The sequence below is a fragment of the Anolis carolinensis genome, unplaced genomic scaffold, assembly GCF_035594765.1.
Source record: "Anolis carolinensis isolate JA03-04 unplaced genomic scaffold, rAnoCar3.1.pri scaffold_7, whole genome shotgun sequence".
Lineage (NCBI taxonomy): Eukaryota > Metazoa > Chordata > Lepidosauria > Squamata > Dactyloidae > Anolis > Anolis carolinensis.
Genome location: NW_026943818.1, coordinates 15,814,284 through 15,831,010, shown reverse-complemented (window position 1 = coordinate 15,831,010; position 16,727 = coordinate 15,814,284). Strand labels below are relative to the sequence as shown.

The following is a 16,727-nucleotide window of genomic DNA, read 5'->3' as shown; positions in this document are numbered from 1 at the left end:
AGGCGGATCTCACCTTCTCGCAGAGGGTCTTCTCCTCGAGCTGGAGGAGCATGTCCAGGATGTAGGCCATGTGGGCGGGCCCGCTGAGCTCCAGCATCTCGGGCCCCAGGGGGTCCTGGGGGGGCCACTGGGCCAGGAGCAGGGCCAGGCTGTGCCGGGCGTAGAGGACGGCGGTGGCCTTGTGCAGCCGGTACAGGAAGCCCCGGGCCCCCCGCGGGCCCCCCCGGCGCGGAGAGGGCGAGGGCGAGGGCTCCAGCTCCTTGCGCAGCAGGACGGCGCTCTTGGCGCGGCGCTGCTTGGCGTAGCTCAGCCGCAGGTCGGCCTCGGTGCTGGAGATCAGCTTCTGCGTGACCGGGCTGGACTCCTCCGAGGCGGAGGCGCACGGGGCCGGCTTGGACTGCGGACACAGAGAGCGGAGATCAGGCACTGACACCCGGCACAGCTCCAGGGTTTGTGCCAGGGCTAGCCGCAAAGTAGGTTACGTTTTGGATTTTAAAAAATATAGGAGAAATCATTTACCATATGCAGCTGAAAGACACACCCCAATACTACAATCTCACGTAATCCCCACTGAAATCTAGGCACGTCTCATCTATATATATAAAAAGGTAGTGACGTTCCGGCGTAGGACAAAACAACAAAACTACACATCGCAGAAACACTAAACTTGGCAGCACAACCCCTCATCCATGCCTCTATGTTCATACAACAAACAGCTCCAGCTACTCCAGAAAACGGTCAGGCTTTGAGACTGCAAGGCTATTCCCTGCTATTCCACAAGGCCGACAAAGGATTCCCATAAGCCACAGCAACACATGGCCGGGCAAAGCTAGTCTATATATATAAAAGGGTAATGAAATTTCGGCCTAGGACAAAACAACAAAACTACACATCCCAGAAACACTAAACTTGGCAGCACAACCCATCATCCATGCCTCTACGTTCATACAACAAAAAGAAAAGAAAAATAAAGTCCTGATTAGAGGGAGAGGAAGAATTGTTTTTATCCAATTGCTGCCAGTTAGAAGGCTAAGCTCCACCCACTTGGTCTCCTAGCAACCTACTCAGCCCAGGGGACAGGCAGAGTTAGGCCTCACAGATTATCTAATTTGCACTGGATTATATGGCAGTGTAGACTCAAGGCCCTTCCACACAGCTATAGAACCCATTTATAATCTTGTATTATCTGCTTTGAACTGGATTATCTGGACTCCACACTGCCATATAATCCACTTCAGTGTGCATTTTATAAAGCTGTGAAGAAGGGGCCTCATATAATCCAGTTCTAAGCAGATAATATAAGATACTTTATTTCCCATACCACCAGACTTCGCCACAGCAACGCGTGGCCGGGCACAACTAGTACATTATAAAAATTAAAACATATGTAAATTAGATCCATTTGTCCAAAAACCTCATGCTTCCGCCTTCAGGAAATGAGTATCAGAGATAAAGTGCCATACGCTTTTAAAACATAAAAGAAGTATTCTGAAGACAGCTCTGTTGGGCCTATTCATTCTGGAACAACCATGTTTTCAATTCCCGGTGGAAAATGGGCAGGGAAGGAGCTAACCTTAATTAATTAATTAATTAATTAATTAAAAACTGTGGCACAGGCACTGAGAGAGAACTGGGAAGCCCCGGCCCTTGAGCGCGCTAACTGGAGGTCAGCTGTGACCAGCAGTGCTGTGGAAAGCGAAGAGGCACATCTGGCTCGGGTTTTTCATCACTGAGTCTCAACCAATTAAACCGAGTTTGTGGCAGCCACACAAACAAAGTTGTGATGTCAAAGGCTTTCATGTTGCCTTGCAGCTTCAAAGCCTGGCCGCTTCCTGCCTGGGGAAATCCCTCGTTGGCTGAAATGTCATTCATATACATCTGCACTAACGAATGAATGTAAGGCCATGGCTTCCATGGCCGGGGTCACTGGGTTGCTGTGAGTTTTCTGGGCCGCCTTGGCCACGTTCCGGGAGCGCTCACCAGGCCGGGCACGATGACCATGTCGGTGTCGAGGGCCTTGTTGCCGTGTTCCTCGGGGCGGAGGCGCTTGCCCGGCTGCCACTTCTGCGCCAGCGTCCGGATCCTCTCGTCCGTCGTCACCACGTCGCCGTCGAACCTTCGAAGAGAAATATTTCGCAGTCAAAGCACTGCCATTTGCATGCACATTTGCCTATTCCAGAAGCCATTTCCTGCTTTTGCTTTGGGAGTTAAAATCTGGGTTTGCAGAAATCTGAGCTTTTCCCTTGGGCTGGACAGGTGTTCATTTGCAAGATGCAAAAATAAACAGGAGAAGAGGCCAAGCTTCCTTTCTGAGAGCCAGAATCCCAGCCAACAATCAACACAACATTCTCCATCCAGCCCTGATCAAGGACAGGCCCTTCTTTACCTCTTCTGAACCTCCAAGAAGAAGGAATCCCTCCGCTTCATCTGCAGCTCGTACATGGCCCGGAGGATGTGCAGGGGGGCATCCAGGGCATCGTGCGTCATCTATAATAATAACAATAATAATAATAATAATAATAATAATAATTTTATTTTATGATTTTACAAATTATGCACCAAAACATCATGTCATACAACAAATTTGACAGAAAAAGTAGTTCAATACGCAGTAATGCTCTATAGTAATTACTGTATTTACGAATTTAGCACCAAAATATCACAATGTATTGAAAACATTGAGTACAAAAATGCGTTGGATAATCCAGAATGTTGGATAAGTGAGACTCTACTGTCGTTCAATACACAGTAATACTATAGTAATTACTGTATTTATGAATTTAATAATAATAATAATAATAATAATAATAATAATAATAATAATAATTTTATTTTTTTACCCCGCCCCAGAGGAGCTCGGGGCGGCTCACAGATATAAAACCAGCATACAGTGATATCAAATACAAATGTCAAATACAAAAAACACACAAATAAATTTAAAAGGCATAAAAAAGTCACAATCATTATAAAACACATGAAAAACACTGAGCTGGGCAAAGAATTTAGCACCAAAATATCACAATGTATTGAAAACATTGACTACAAAAATGTGTTGGATAATCCAGAACGTTGGATAAGCGAGTGTTGGGTAAGTGAGACTCTACTGTATCTCTGTAAATATTAAATAGATGTTTGAACTTCAGACTGCAGATGTCTTGGAGTCTGACTTTGGGGGAACTGGTGAGGGCAGAAGTTCACCAACCCACCAGGGTGCTGGTCCGGAGCGGATGATCGACGGTGTTTGAAGAAACCCACCCAACACGCACCCCGACCCCCCTGGCTCTGCATCATGACGAGGAGGAACGAAATCAAATGAAAAGAAATACCAGGAAGCAGATCTTGGTGGTTTCGTCCAGGCCTTCCAGAGGGTCGAGGCGGCCTTGCGTGGCCCCCGTGGCGGCGGCGGCCTGGTCCGGATCCCGCTCCGGATCCGGCTCTTCCTCCTTGTGCTCCTCCGCCAGGGATCCCGCCTGCTTCTTGCAGGAGTAGAGCATCATGGACAGGATCTGCAAGGGGACCAAGGAGGGGGAGATCTCTCTCTCCGCACTTGTGTTTATATCCCGTCCTTCCTTCTCTCAGGGCGGATCGCAATGCGCAGAGACGTGGCAAACCTCCACCGCCTTACCTCCAGGTCCCGGAGGAGCCAGGTCTTGCTGAAGCCGGTCCCTTTGCTGCACTTCTTCACCAACAGTTTCAGCAAACCCGTCTGGAGGAAGGCTGTCCGTATTTCTTCAAAGGCCTGCGTCTGCCGGGAAGAAAGAAGACAAAACCCAGCGTTACTACCACGGCACGTTACATCTCAGAGAGACAACTGTTTGCCTCCCATTACTGTAGTGTTATTTATTATAATAATACTAATACTAATAATAATAATAATAATAATTTTATTTTTGTACCCTGCCACCATCTCCCCAGAGGGACTCGGGGTGGCTTACAGATATAAAACCAGCATATAATAATATCAAATACAAAAACACACAAATAAATTTAAAAGGCATTAAAAAATTTATAAGCACCTTGCTTATCCACTATTGCAACCTCATTGTTTTAATTTGATGTTTTAATTCTGTTTTGTGTTTTTTCACTTATTGTGTATATTTTATTATTAATTGGTTTTTGTTTTTGTCCTTTGATGTTTCATATTTTATCATTGCTTGTATTTTGATTTTGCTGTAAACCACCCCGAGTCCCCTTCGGGGGAGATGGAGGCGGGATAATAATAATAAATAATAATAATAAAACTTTATTTATATACCGCCCTATCTCCCGGATGGGACTCAGGGCGGTTTACAGTCATAAAAGCAAAAACAAACATTACATAACAACATAATACACATTATTAAACAAAGTAAAACAATACAATTACAACAATAAATCACACTTACATGACCAGATCAAGGGGACGGGAACCATAAAACCAATATATTAAAATGTATCATTTTAGGCTAGGGAAATCTTGTGCAATATATAAATAAACTTATTATTATTATTATTATTTTATTATGACACATCAAACAAGATAGATATGCTGGATTTCGTATCACAAAATCACAAGTCGAACACTTCCCAAGTGTCTAGAACTGTGTGATGTATGTTCGGATGATGCGTGCAGATCCCAGTCCGGTGGCCTTTTGCAGTTGGCAGATCGTGATTTTGTCAATGCCTATTGTTTCCAAATGCCGGCTGAGATCTTTTGGCACGGCACCCAGTGTGCCCATCACCACCGGGACCACCTGCACTGGTTTCTGCCAGAGTCTTCAATCTTGAGGTCCTGAGAGCGGCATCAATGATCCAAACCTTTTTCTTTTCCACAGCTGTGATGTCTGGTGTGTTGTGTTCCAGAACTTATTATTATTATTATTATTATTATTATTATTAACCTTTCGTTCTATATTTTCCTCAAAGAGGCTTCCTTTTAAAAACACAGTTCCCAACTTCAAAACTACCTCTAACTCACTGACTTTCCAAACCTAACTTCGCTCACTGGAGTCCAAAACCTGACTAAGTAAAAAAGAACGTTGATTCCTCCTCCTTCTAACTGTCACTTTGGCTCCGCCCATTTCCAGTTCCTAAACAACTTCTCATTTTATTCAACCAATCAGGCAGGACTGGAGGGAGGGGCAATGTTAGATCCACGTACCTTCAGCGTCTGGTAGAGGCCTTTCAGGACCAGGGACAAGACCCACGTGGCCTCCACCGCCTCCGCGGAGCCGCTGTCCACGCCGCTCTGGAGAAGGTGGCAAGCGATGGACACAAAGTGCCGGACGTACGGCCGCAGGTGGCCCTCGGGCTCCCCGCTGTTGTCGTCGTCCCGGCCGCAGGGCTGAACCAGCTGGATGTCCTTCACTGGGAAGACACAGACGTGGTTTCGGTCACATCACAACCCGGGCTCTGCTTCATGTGTTTGACTTTGCAAACATTACCCAGACAGCTCCTCCCACTCCTTACCCTTTTATATATATAGATTATTAGTAATATTACATTTAATTTGTAATATATAATTAATATTATTATATTGTATTATTAGTATAATATTGTATTACATTATAATATTATTATGAATATTATATGTATATACAATATATTATATATTGATAAATTATTATAAATTTATTATAAATTATATACACACACATATATATATAGCATAGCATGTTGCTATGGCACATCATAACCAACTTTCAATACTGGCCAGGGTTGTGGGGAAAATGACAGAGGGTGATAGGATTTGTAGTCCACCCACATCCAGAGAGAGATGTAATGGGACCACCGAACATTCGAGACGTGGGAAACCGGGGGCCCACCTGCTTTCCGCTTCCGCGTTTTGACGTCCACGATCACCGCCCGGTCCTTCTCCGCAAAGTGCTTGAGGACGACCACGTCGTGGGCCTCGTTGGCCACGTCCACGTATGCCGCCCGGCTTCCCGTGCACAAGACCTGGCGCCGCAGAATAAAAGAAAACACGGTCGGTCCGTGTTGACATGCAGTCAGTGCCCCAATATCTCTAGCCTCTTCAACTTCCCAAACAAAGACTAGAAGCGGTGAGATTAGCAAAGGTGCCATGCATTGTGAGTTTTACAGTCCCATCCCGGCGATGTCTCGCAATGTTATCTTTCCCCAAATCCCTTCACTCCTTTGGGCTCCCTCCTCCTGTTCTAGCTGAATTGTGTCTCTGCTCGGATTCCTTTCACCTTTCCTGAAATGTGGGCACCTGCAAGACCTCCTCCTCTGATTCCAACTCAGAGGAATCCCTAACAGAGGAATCCCTTCATTTCCTGCTACTTGGCGGGGGGTTAGACTGGATGGCCCATGAGTTCTCTTCCAATTCTACTATTCTACGATTCTATGATTCTACAACCTGCCCAGGTTTGGCACCACTCACCTCTGGGAAGCCGACCAGGACCAGCAAGGCGAAGAGGTTGGTGTGCTTCAGCTGGAAGGGCAGCTGCCTCACGCAGTGCTCCGTGAAGGACGAGACCACGCCGTGCCACTGCGGGGAGGCGCCCAGGGCGCCCAGGGCCTCGGCCAGGATGCAGGCCCAGTCCAGGCCCAGGCGGCTGCAACCACACACACATCACAATAAAATACTATCATGATATATATAGGCAGCTCCCGAGTTACATAGGCATGACTACATGGAGCGCCGTTACCTTCCCGCTAATAGCAGCGGTGCCTATTGATCTACTCACATTGGCATATTTTTGAAATGCTAGGTTGGCAGGAGCTGGGGCCAACAGTAGGAGCTCACCCCGCTCCCTGGATTTGAACTGCTGACCTTTTGGTCAGCAAGTAAGGCAGCTCAGTGTTTTAATCCGCTGCGCCATTGGGGGCTCCAATTATAATACTATGACTACTAATAAAAATATAATAATAATAAGTTGTATTATTACACACACACACATATATATATGTAATACATATTATATATATATATGTAATACCTTTAACCATATATAAACACACACACACACACACACATATATATACACATAGAGCCAGTCCCTGAGTTACAAACATCCCACTGAGTTACAAACATCCCACTCCCAGTTCAGAACAATGGGGCTGGGACCACAGGAAGGGATAGGAACCTTACATAATATATCATCAGTATTATTTTATATTATTATTATTGAATTATATTATATTATTACATATTATTATATTATTATTATTATTATTATTATTATTATTATTATTATTATTATATATACAATTATATACACTTACAAGTGACTCCTGGTTCAGAATAATGGGGCTGGGACCACAGGAATGGGGAAGACACTCATATTATCCTTAACAATTTTATCTTGTAAATCGCCTAGAGCATCTTGGATGGAGGGCAATTAATAAGTAATTAAATGATGATGATAATATTACATATCATCAGTATTATTATTTCATATTATTATTATTTAATGCACAGCCCGAGGCACCCGTCACAATCAACATAATAAGAATAATGGAATATTATAGTTTTACGTATATACAGTCTGCCTTGATGGAGCTGCGGGTGGCCTTGACGGCCGACAGGGAGCTCTGGCCTGGGCGGTGCAGGAGGTCACGAAGAATCAGAAGCGACAGAATGAATAAACCACAAACCCACTCTCCCCATGTATTTAAGAGAGGACCAATTAGGAAACGGCATTGCTAACTCAGGGACAAACACCGATGAGGTACCTGTCCAGGCAGGCGGCTCCGAGGCTGAAGAGCAGGTGGGTGGTCTTCCAGCCGTGGGGGGCGGCCGAGGGTCCCTCTCCGGCCGCGGCGGGGCCGTGCTTGGCCGAGAAGACCTTGCCCAGGGTCGCGTCCACCTCCGCCGGGGGCAGCCTCCGTACCACCTGCCCCAGCAGCCCCAGCGCCAGGTGGTAGGCCTCGTTCAGGCGCCCGGCGTTGGAGATCACCTCCTGGAAGAGGAGCGGCAGGACCACGTCCAGGCCGGGCAGCGGCAGCGTCCCCGGGCCCTGCAAAGAGAACAAAGGGAGAGAGGGAGGGTGTGCCTTTCACTTTAAGGATGATCTGGGAAGGAATACAGTCTCCCTGGTCCCCTCAGCCTATGATCAGTCTTCCCTGTGCCTCATCAGAGCACAGACTGAACCCCTTTTTTAAAAACTCTGCACTTCTGGAGCAGTGCAGCACAACAACACACCTGCGAGTCACTCTGTACCGTGCCCTGACTCACAAGAAGCACTGCTTGACTCTCAAGCAAAACGTGGGCGCTAGAAATAACATTGTACGAAAGCTGATTGGCACAACCTGGGGATCACAACCAGGCACAGGAAAGACACCTGCCCTTGCGCTTGGCTAGTCTGAGGCTGAATACGCAGGCTGTAATGAAGTACGATTTTTTGGTTTACAGATGTTATGTTTAATTGTGTGTTTGTGTTTTAAAAAGGTAAGTATTACAGTTATTGCGTCTCAGCACTCAGAGGCTGGTTGCCATGGAGAAGTAGGCGGAGCCAACTGCCGTTTTGTTGAAGAAGTGCAGAGTTTTTTAAAAAAGGGGATTCAATCTGTGCTCTGATGAGGCACAGGGAAGATTGATCCTAGGTTGAGGGGATCAGGGAGACTCAATTGTTCATTTTGAGTTGGTTTAAAATAAGTTTAGTGACTTATTTAATGTAGTCTGTGTCCTGGTAAGGAACAGAGAATCTGTGATCATATATCACCTTAGTCGTTCTTAGTCCTTTACACAGACCCAGGGTGGAATGCATCTCACCACGTTAAGACAGCAGGTGTGACTCTTAACACACTGTGTTATGCTGGGAATTGTAGTCCAAGGCACCCACCCCCTCACCGGTTTGTGGAGCGCTCCTTACCGGTTTCAGGCGAGGCAACATGGCCGCCAGGAGGCCCAGGATCCTCTTCTGGGAGCATTCGGCAAAGAGGGCCTCTTGCACGGATGCCGCCTTTGCCCTGTCGGCGAAATCGTCGGCGCCTGAAACACAGGAAGGGAAGCGGCTGAGCACAGCTCGCGACTACTTCCCATTCTGAACCGGGGACAGAGACGGACACAAGAACCACTTGTACTGTTTGGAGAAACGAGGACGTCCCTTTACCTGGAGACAGGGATTCGGAACAGGACGTGGCCTTCTTCGTGGGCGGAAGTCCATTGGAAGCGCCGCTCACTCCCTTCCGACTGTCTGGGTCCCGTTCGTCCAGGGTGTCCTTCCCGTTTCCCTGCGAAGAAGAAAGAACAGCCAACGTTGACACCGAGTTATTCGCAGGCATCGGATTTACAAGTGTTTCTATTCCCAAAGGTACGGAGAAGAAGTCGGAACAGGGACATTCCTTAAGTCATATATATATCTATATATACATACTAGCTGTGCCCGGCCACGCGTTGCTGGATGAGGGGTTGTGCTGTCAAATTTTGAGGTTGGGGGGCCTGTAGTTTTGTTGTTTTGTGGGTCGCCGTGATGCCATCACTCTTTTATATATCTATATATATAAAAGAATAATGGCATCACGGCAGCGGACAAAACAACAAAAGTAAACACCCCACAACCTCGAAAATTGACATCACAACCCCTCATCCATGCCTCTAGGTTGATACAACAAAAAGAAAAGAAAAATAAATTCCTAATTAGAGGGAGAGGAATAATTGTTTTTATCCAATTGCTGCCAGTTAGAAGGCTAAGCTCCGCTCACTTGGTCTCCTAGCAACCTACTCAGCCCAGGGGACCCTTTACCTTAACTACCACCAATTCCTCAATACTTTATTTCCCATACCACCATACTTCGCCACAGCAACGCGTGGCCGGGCGCAGCTAGTATAGATATATATTGTTACAGTCACTCAGGACAGCAAAGGCAGGAAAAGAGATCAGGCCGGGATCTCCGTGGCGGGATTTACGTTGCAATGTTCGAAAGGCGCAGGCGTCGCCAGGAGGCTTCCCACCACGTCCTCGTTTGCAAAGTGTTGCGTCTCAGTGTCTGCGGAAGCGCCAACCGACGGGGCCGCGTTTTCGTCAAAGTTTTCGCCTTCGGGCAACATGGAGAGCAAGGTGGGACCTTTCAGACCTGCGCGTATGGGGAGAAGGCAAAACGTTGACGGGAAAGGGACACGCCGGGCTTCAGCCAACCACGATCCCTTGTAGAGAATAACGGTGCAACAGGATGGAACAGAACGGCACCCCCGAGGGCGCTTTTGGGAATTGCTGGGAGGGGTGGGCAGAAGAGGGTGGACTGGATGGCCCTTGGGGTCCCTCCCAACTCTATCATTCTATGACACACGTCCCTACAAGAGACAGGCGCACGTGGGCTTGCCCTAGTGGCCCCCGGGACCAAAAGGCGGGACTCAAGCTACCTTTCCCCGGCTGCGCTTTCACCAGGCAATCTCCGAGCAGCTCCAGGAATTCCTGCCGCAGGGCCCGGGCGGAGGAGACGGCCTGCGGGTCGGGGGGCTCTCCCTCCGCCGGACCCCCGCCCCCGGCCAGGTCTGCGCTGTAGAGGGCCAGGGCCGAGAAGAGCAGCCAGGAATAGTTGTGAAGGTAGGGCTGGATGGGCCGGTGGCGCTCGCTGGCCCGGACGGTGAGCGTGGGGTGCAGCGTGACGCTGTGGCTGGGCAGGTGGCTGCAACAGAGACAGAGACACAGAGAGAGAAGCATCACGCCATCTAGGATTCAGTCACTGCCCAACAGCTTCCCAAGACCCTCAGCAAGCCAGAGTCCAAAAGTGGCAGGCTAAAACCCGGAACCCCAATCAGTGGCTGACTCTGGGCTCTTGTACCTACCTGTCGGGGGGCTTCTTTGTGGAGTAGCAGCCGAAGCAGAGGTCCAAGTCCTGGCACACGTCGCAGTGCGCGCGCTGGCCCACGATGACGCCCCGGCACTGCCCGCAGGTGTGCGCCATGTGCACCATCTCGTGGTGGGCTTCGTGGCCCTCCGGCCGCACCCCGCCTGCAGGGAAGGGGAGACGCGCACTTGGTTATGGGCCTGGAGTCGTGGCCTCCGAACGGCATGACGTCTCTTGTTGGAAATAGCAACCTTCTTCAGGCCTCCACTAGTTATTCCTTATATATATGAGATTGGTTACTGTACACCTAGATGTGTTATGTATACAATTGAGATTACTAACTGTATTGTCTATGTGTGTATTGGTACGCAGTTTTCCCGAACTCTTTGTTGTGGGATCAGAACTGGGACTATTCAGGACTCAGACTCCGTTTGAGAAAGGCAGAAGCCATTAGACTTTCAATGCAGAAACTGTACAGTTGTGACGTCAGGAGAAACAGCTTTGAGACTCCATTGGACGTTCAGACTAGACCTGTGATGGCCAACCTATGACACGCGTGTCAGCACTGACACGCCTAGCCATTTTTGCTGACACGCTGCCGCCTGCAGATTGATTGGATGACTAATGTCTTTTGTGGCCAAATTTGGTGTGATTTGGTCCAGTGGTTTTGTTGTTTACTCCATGGGAATTATGCACATTACATTTATATATATATACACACACACACACACACACACACACACACACACACACAGTAGAGTCTCACTTATCCAAGCTAAATGGGCAGCCAGAAGCTTGGATAAGCGAATATCTTGGATAATAAGGAGGCATTAAGAAAAAGCCTATTAAACATCAAATTAGGTTATGATTTTACAAATTAAGCACCAAAACATCATGTTTTACAACAAATTTGACAGAAAAAGCAGTTCAGTATGCAGTAATGTTATGTTGTAATTACTGTATTTACGAATTTAGCACCAAAATATCATGATATATTGAAAACATTGACTACAAAAATGGCTTGGATTATCCAGAGGCTTGGATAAGCGAGGCTTGGATAAGTGAGACTCTACTGTATATACATGTAATTTCTATTATTATTCTATTATTATTGTAGTATATTATCATATTATTACTATTATTATTATATTATTCATTATTCATGACTACATTGAAACTAGAATAGAGAGAAATTGGCATGGAAACGGCAAGAGGTAGCATAGATTGTTGTACATGGAAATAATGGTAGTAAATAGTTTTTGATTTATTGAATACAGTTATATATTACAATTACATATTTTTGTTATTTAAACTATACATATTGCGAAATTATGGTTTTTTTCTCAAAGTGACACACCACCCAAGTCATGCTAGTTTTTTTAGTGAATTTTGACACACCAAGCGCCAAAGGTTGCCCATCATTGGCCTAGGCAGAGACTCTATGACCGCGTGCACTCCTCTTGTTGCATGCGCCTTACCCAAAAAGCAGGCCTTGCAGAGGTCCATGTCGTTGCAGCTCAGGCAGCGGTAGCGGTGCCAGGGCGAGATCTCGTCGCAGCCGTTGCAGGAGAAGTCCACGCGCAGCAGGTCGCAGTAGCGGGCAATGAACATGTGCATCTGCAACGGGGAAGGAGACCGGCCGGCGTTGGGTTTATATATATATATACACACACACACACACACATACATATATGTACATACATACATAGACACAGTTCAGCAAAAATAGTAAAAATGTCAAAGTCTAAATGTAAGAAACAATCCAGAAGATTCAAGGTAGAAAAGTAGCATCAAGTCTCCTATCTCTCAGCTCATTAACCTCCCCAACAGGCATCTCCTAAGGACTATTTGAATCTCTCTCAAAGGACATTGCGTGCGTCAATGCGACTATCCATATGATTATATATGTCGCTCTGCACTTAAAAGAGTAAACTTTGTTTCGGAAATTACTAAAGCGAAGTCTCCTATCTATCAGCTCATTAACCTCCCCACCTGGTATTTCCGAAGGACTATTTGAATCTCTCTCAAAGGACACTGTGTGCGTCAATGCAACTGTTCATATGATTATATATGTTGAGAGTAAACTTTTTGTTTCGGAAATTACTAAAGCGAAGTCTCCTATCTATCAGCTCATTAACCTCCCCACCAGACTCTTCCTCCTGTGAACCCGATTCCCGGGACAAGTCTAAGTCCCTCTCTGGAGTGTGGCCTTTGCCTTCAGTTTCAGGACTTGAAATCTCATGCTGGTTCGCAGGCTCGGCAGACTGGTCAGTGTTGGTGATGGGCCAGGCCGTCGCCCCGCCGTCCCCCTCCCCCCCCCCCCCCTGCGCCAACCTTTCGCTGCTTCTCCGGATCGGCTTGGCTGATCTTGTCGAACCAGATCTCAAAGACCCCTTCCTGGCACTCGTCCATCCACTCCGAGTTCTGCTTGTAGTCGGACATTTCCTCTTCTTCGCTCCATTGACTGCGGGGGGAAAGGCAGGAGAGCAGGGCCTGAGGCAAGAACCGACAGGCAAACACGGGACAGGCCTCCCTGGCTGACCGTGCAGGAAGCAGTTCATTAAGATCTCTTTATCTCACAAAATTGGTCCTGGGGGTTCTGTGTGGGAAGTCTGGCCCAATTCTATGGCTGGTGGGCTTCAAGGGGCTCTTTGACTGTAGGCGAACGATGAGACGAAGCCTCCTTTGGGAGAGACGGACTTACCGGGAGGCCGTGAGGTGGGAGCCGATGTTCTCCTGGGAGACGGTGAGCAGGAGGCGCGGCAGCTGGATGTCAACAAAGAAGGACAGGTCGCTCGGCTCCCAGCCCATGTCCAGGAGGTGGAGGAGGCACGTCTGGACGCAGGACAAGGCCGGGAGCAGCGATCTGGACAGACAGACAGACAGGGAGACAGACAGGGGAGACAAACCAGGGCAGTGCCGTTAGAAAACAAAGAGAGGAGGGTAACAACACTAATGTGTGTGTGTATGTGTGTATACATATATATATATGTGTGTGTGTGTGTGTATGTATGTATGTATATATATATATATGTATATTGTATGTTACTACTGATCAAGAGGTCATGGGATCCAAGTCCGGGTCGGACTGAGCTCCCGACCATTAATAGCCTAGCTCGCTGTTGACCTAAGCAGTAGAAAATTTAGGGAGGCTAATTTAACTAATTTACAACACCACAAAAACATCCAGCAGCGTGTGGAAAGGTATGAGGAAGTACTACCACCAAGGACTCGGTGTCACAAGTGGACAATGAAGCGACAGCTCCCCCCGTGACCAGAATCGAGCATATCCTCAGGAAAGCGGAAGCTGGGAAACATTCAGTGCCATTAGACATACAACATATAGACAGACACAGAGGCAATTTAACAAATTGCCTCTGTGTCTGTCTATATGTCGTATGACTAATGGCACTGAATGTTTGCCATGTATATTATGCGATGTGATCCGCCCTGAGACCCCGTTGGGACTATTATTATTGTTGTTGTTGTTGTTGTTGTTGTTATTCAACAACCCCAATTACTTCACAGCGTCTTTTTCTGGCTGTCATATTTTGAAGTGCAACATCCCCCAACCATATTCCATATTGATAGAAAGAACGGAGTAATAATCTCGCACGCTTGGGAAGTAAGTAAGTGAAGCCCGTACTTGTCGCGAAGGTTGTCGAATCCTTTCAGCGCCTTGACCAGAAAGAGAAGCAGCTGGTGGTACGAGGCCCGTATTTCCCGGTGTAGCTTCGCCCCACAGCCTTCCAAGTGTCCCAAATGGCTGGAAAAAAGGGCGGAGGAATCAGACATAAATCCACGTTGCCGTGCTAAGACCAGCCTGGTCACATTTCGCATGAATTTTAAACCCTGTGCTTCCTGTAGGTGAAAATCTCCATTCTGTGTATTTTAACATATATGTATTTCATAGAAATACACTGTCATGTATGCGTAATTCCCATGGAGTAAACAATAAAACCACTGGACCAATTCACACCAAATTTGGCCACAAATGACATAATCATCCAAACTGTGTCTTTCCATTAAAAAACGATATAAATTAGGTCCAAATTGCAGAAAATTGTGTATATATCTATCTGTATAAAACATGTAATTTGCGTAATTCCCATGGAGTAAACAACAAAACCAGTGGACCAAATCACACCAAATTTGGCCACAAAAGACATAGTCAGCCAGTCTTTCCATTAAAAAAACAACCTATAAAATTAGGCTTAAATTACAGAAAACTCCAGCATTATAAAACTCTACAATCAGGGCAGTAAATAAAGAGCCACACTCTGAAAACGGGAATTCCAGACCCAACGGCTATTCTTTCCGTCTCCACGCAGGCTTACGTGGTGAAGTCTTTGTGGGAGGCGAGGAGCTCCAGGAGGAAGGCCACGCAGGGCGGGGCGAAGCAGTGGGGGCGGCCCAAGGCCTCCAGGCAGCGCAGGGTCATCCTCAGCACCTCCAGCACGTTCTGCGCCTGCGCCTTGCGCATCGCCAGCACCCTCAGCACGCTACGAGGAGGGAGGAAGCACACACAGGGTTTGGGCTCTTCTCTCAAAGATCATGCTTTTCTCAAAGTGAAACAAGCACTCGGAAATGTAAAGGAAAGTGAAGAACCTGCTTGGATGGCTTGCACAGCAGGCAAAGAATCAGTACAAGAAAACCGCACTACAAACTAGTGCAGACAGCTGGCACAACAAAGCATTGCAAGGACAGGTCCGTGACAAAATTGAAGGAAAAGTTGATATGTTTTAATATGTGAACAGGCAGCCCCCAGAGGTCTCGTTTGTAACCTTGGGAATTCCTGTACACATATAAAAATAAATACAGTAGAGTCTCGCTTATCCAAGCTAAACGGGCCGGCAGAACATTGGATAAGCGAATTATCTTGGATAATAAGGAGGGATTAAGGAAAAGCTTATTAAACATCAAATTAGGTTATGATTTTACAAATTAAGCACCAAGACATCATGTTATACAACAAATTTGACAGAAAAAGTAGTTCAATACGAAATAACGCTATGTAGTAGTTACTGTATTTACGAATTTAGCACCAAAATATCACGATTTATTGAAAACATTGACTACAAAAATGCGTTGGATAATTCAGAACTTTGGATAAGCGAATGTTGGATAAATGAGACTCTACTGTATTTGTTTCTATTTTAATAATAATAATAATATATCTGCCTAGATGGTCTGTTGGCAGAGGACTTTTCCAAGTGAAACAAGCAGTCGAAAAAGAATAACATGCCCTGGCAGAATATGTAAAGATAATGAAGAACCTGCTTGGATTGCTTGCACAGCAGGCAAAGAATCAGTACAAGAAAACAGCACTACAAACTAGTGCTGACAGCTGGCACAACAAAGCATTGCATGAACAGGTCCGTGACAAAATTGAGGGAAAAGTTGATATGTTTTAATATGTGAACAGGCAGCCCCCAGAGGTCTCTTGTTCGTAACCTTCGGCTAGCTGCCACCTTGGAAGGGTTTAGGAAAAGCCTGAAAACTTGGCTGTTCACACAGGCTTTTGAATAAGTCCCACCCTCTTGAATGTTAAATTCTTGTAAAAATTGTTATCCTTGATCGGTCACATCTGCATGGGTAATTTCTCTATATAGCCTCAGGGTTCAACTCACTTTTGGGTTCTCCCCCATGTTCTTATAGCACTTTTAACTTCCTCCATGGTTACAAGTCTCACTTAGTGCACTTATGTTTTATTGCTGTGTTTCCAACTTTGTCTTATTAATGGTTTCATTTTAATCGTATGTTTTAATTTTTCATTCGTGTGTTTTCAGTATTTGATGTTTTTTGTATGTATACTCTTTTGCATTTGTAAGCCGCCCTGAGTCCCTGCAGGGAGATAGAGGCGGGGTACAAGAATATTATTATTATTATTATTATTATTATTATTATTATTATTATTATGACACAGGAAACAAGATAGACATGCTGGATTTCATATCACAAAATCCCAAGTCAAACACTTCCCAAGTGTCTAG

The 16,727-nt window shown here is 46.3% G+C and overlaps 1 protein-coding gene across 1 annotated transcript in view; it reads right to left on the bottom strand.

Annotated features, from left to right (window-relative positions):
- Positions 1-16,727, bottom strand: part of zzef1 (zinc finger ZZ-type and EF-hand domain containing 1) — a 58,095-nt gene that overhangs the window by 9,747 nt on the left and 31,621 nt on the right. The window contains exons 30-48 of the mRNA XM_062959730.1: positions 15,072-15,236; positions 14,381-14,500; positions 13,439-13,600; positions 13,069-13,198; positions 12,213-12,351; positions 10,733-10,898; positions 10,307-10,572; positions 9,854-10,020; positions 9,057-9,177; positions 8,817-8,935; positions 7,678-7,961; positions 6,383-6,557; positions 5,805-5,937; positions 5,141-5,346; positions 3,626-3,745; positions 3,327-3,506; positions 2,387-2,487; positions 1,981-2,116; positions 14-397 (exon numbers count right to left, since the gene is read on the bottom strand). Coding sequence (XP_062815800.1) covers positions 14-397; positions 1,981-2,116; positions 2,387-2,487; positions 3,327-3,506; positions 3,626-3,745; positions 5,141-5,346; positions 5,805-5,937; positions 6,383-6,557; positions 7,678-7,961; positions 8,817-8,935; positions 9,057-9,177; positions 9,854-10,020; positions 10,307-10,572; positions 10,733-10,898; positions 12,213-12,351; positions 13,069-13,198; positions 13,439-13,600; positions 14,381-14,500; positions 15,072-15,236 — 3,274 coding nt within the window. The remainder of the gene's footprint in view (positions 1-13; positions 398-1,980; positions 2,117-2,386; positions 2,488-3,326; positions 3,507-3,625; positions 3,746-5,140; positions 5,347-5,804; positions 5,938-6,382; positions 6,558-7,677; positions 7,962-8,816; positions 8,936-9,056; positions 9,178-9,853; positions 10,021-10,306; positions 10,573-10,732; positions 10,899-12,212; positions 12,352-13,068; positions 13,199-13,438; positions 13,601-14,380; positions 14,501-15,071; positions 15,237-16,727) is intronic.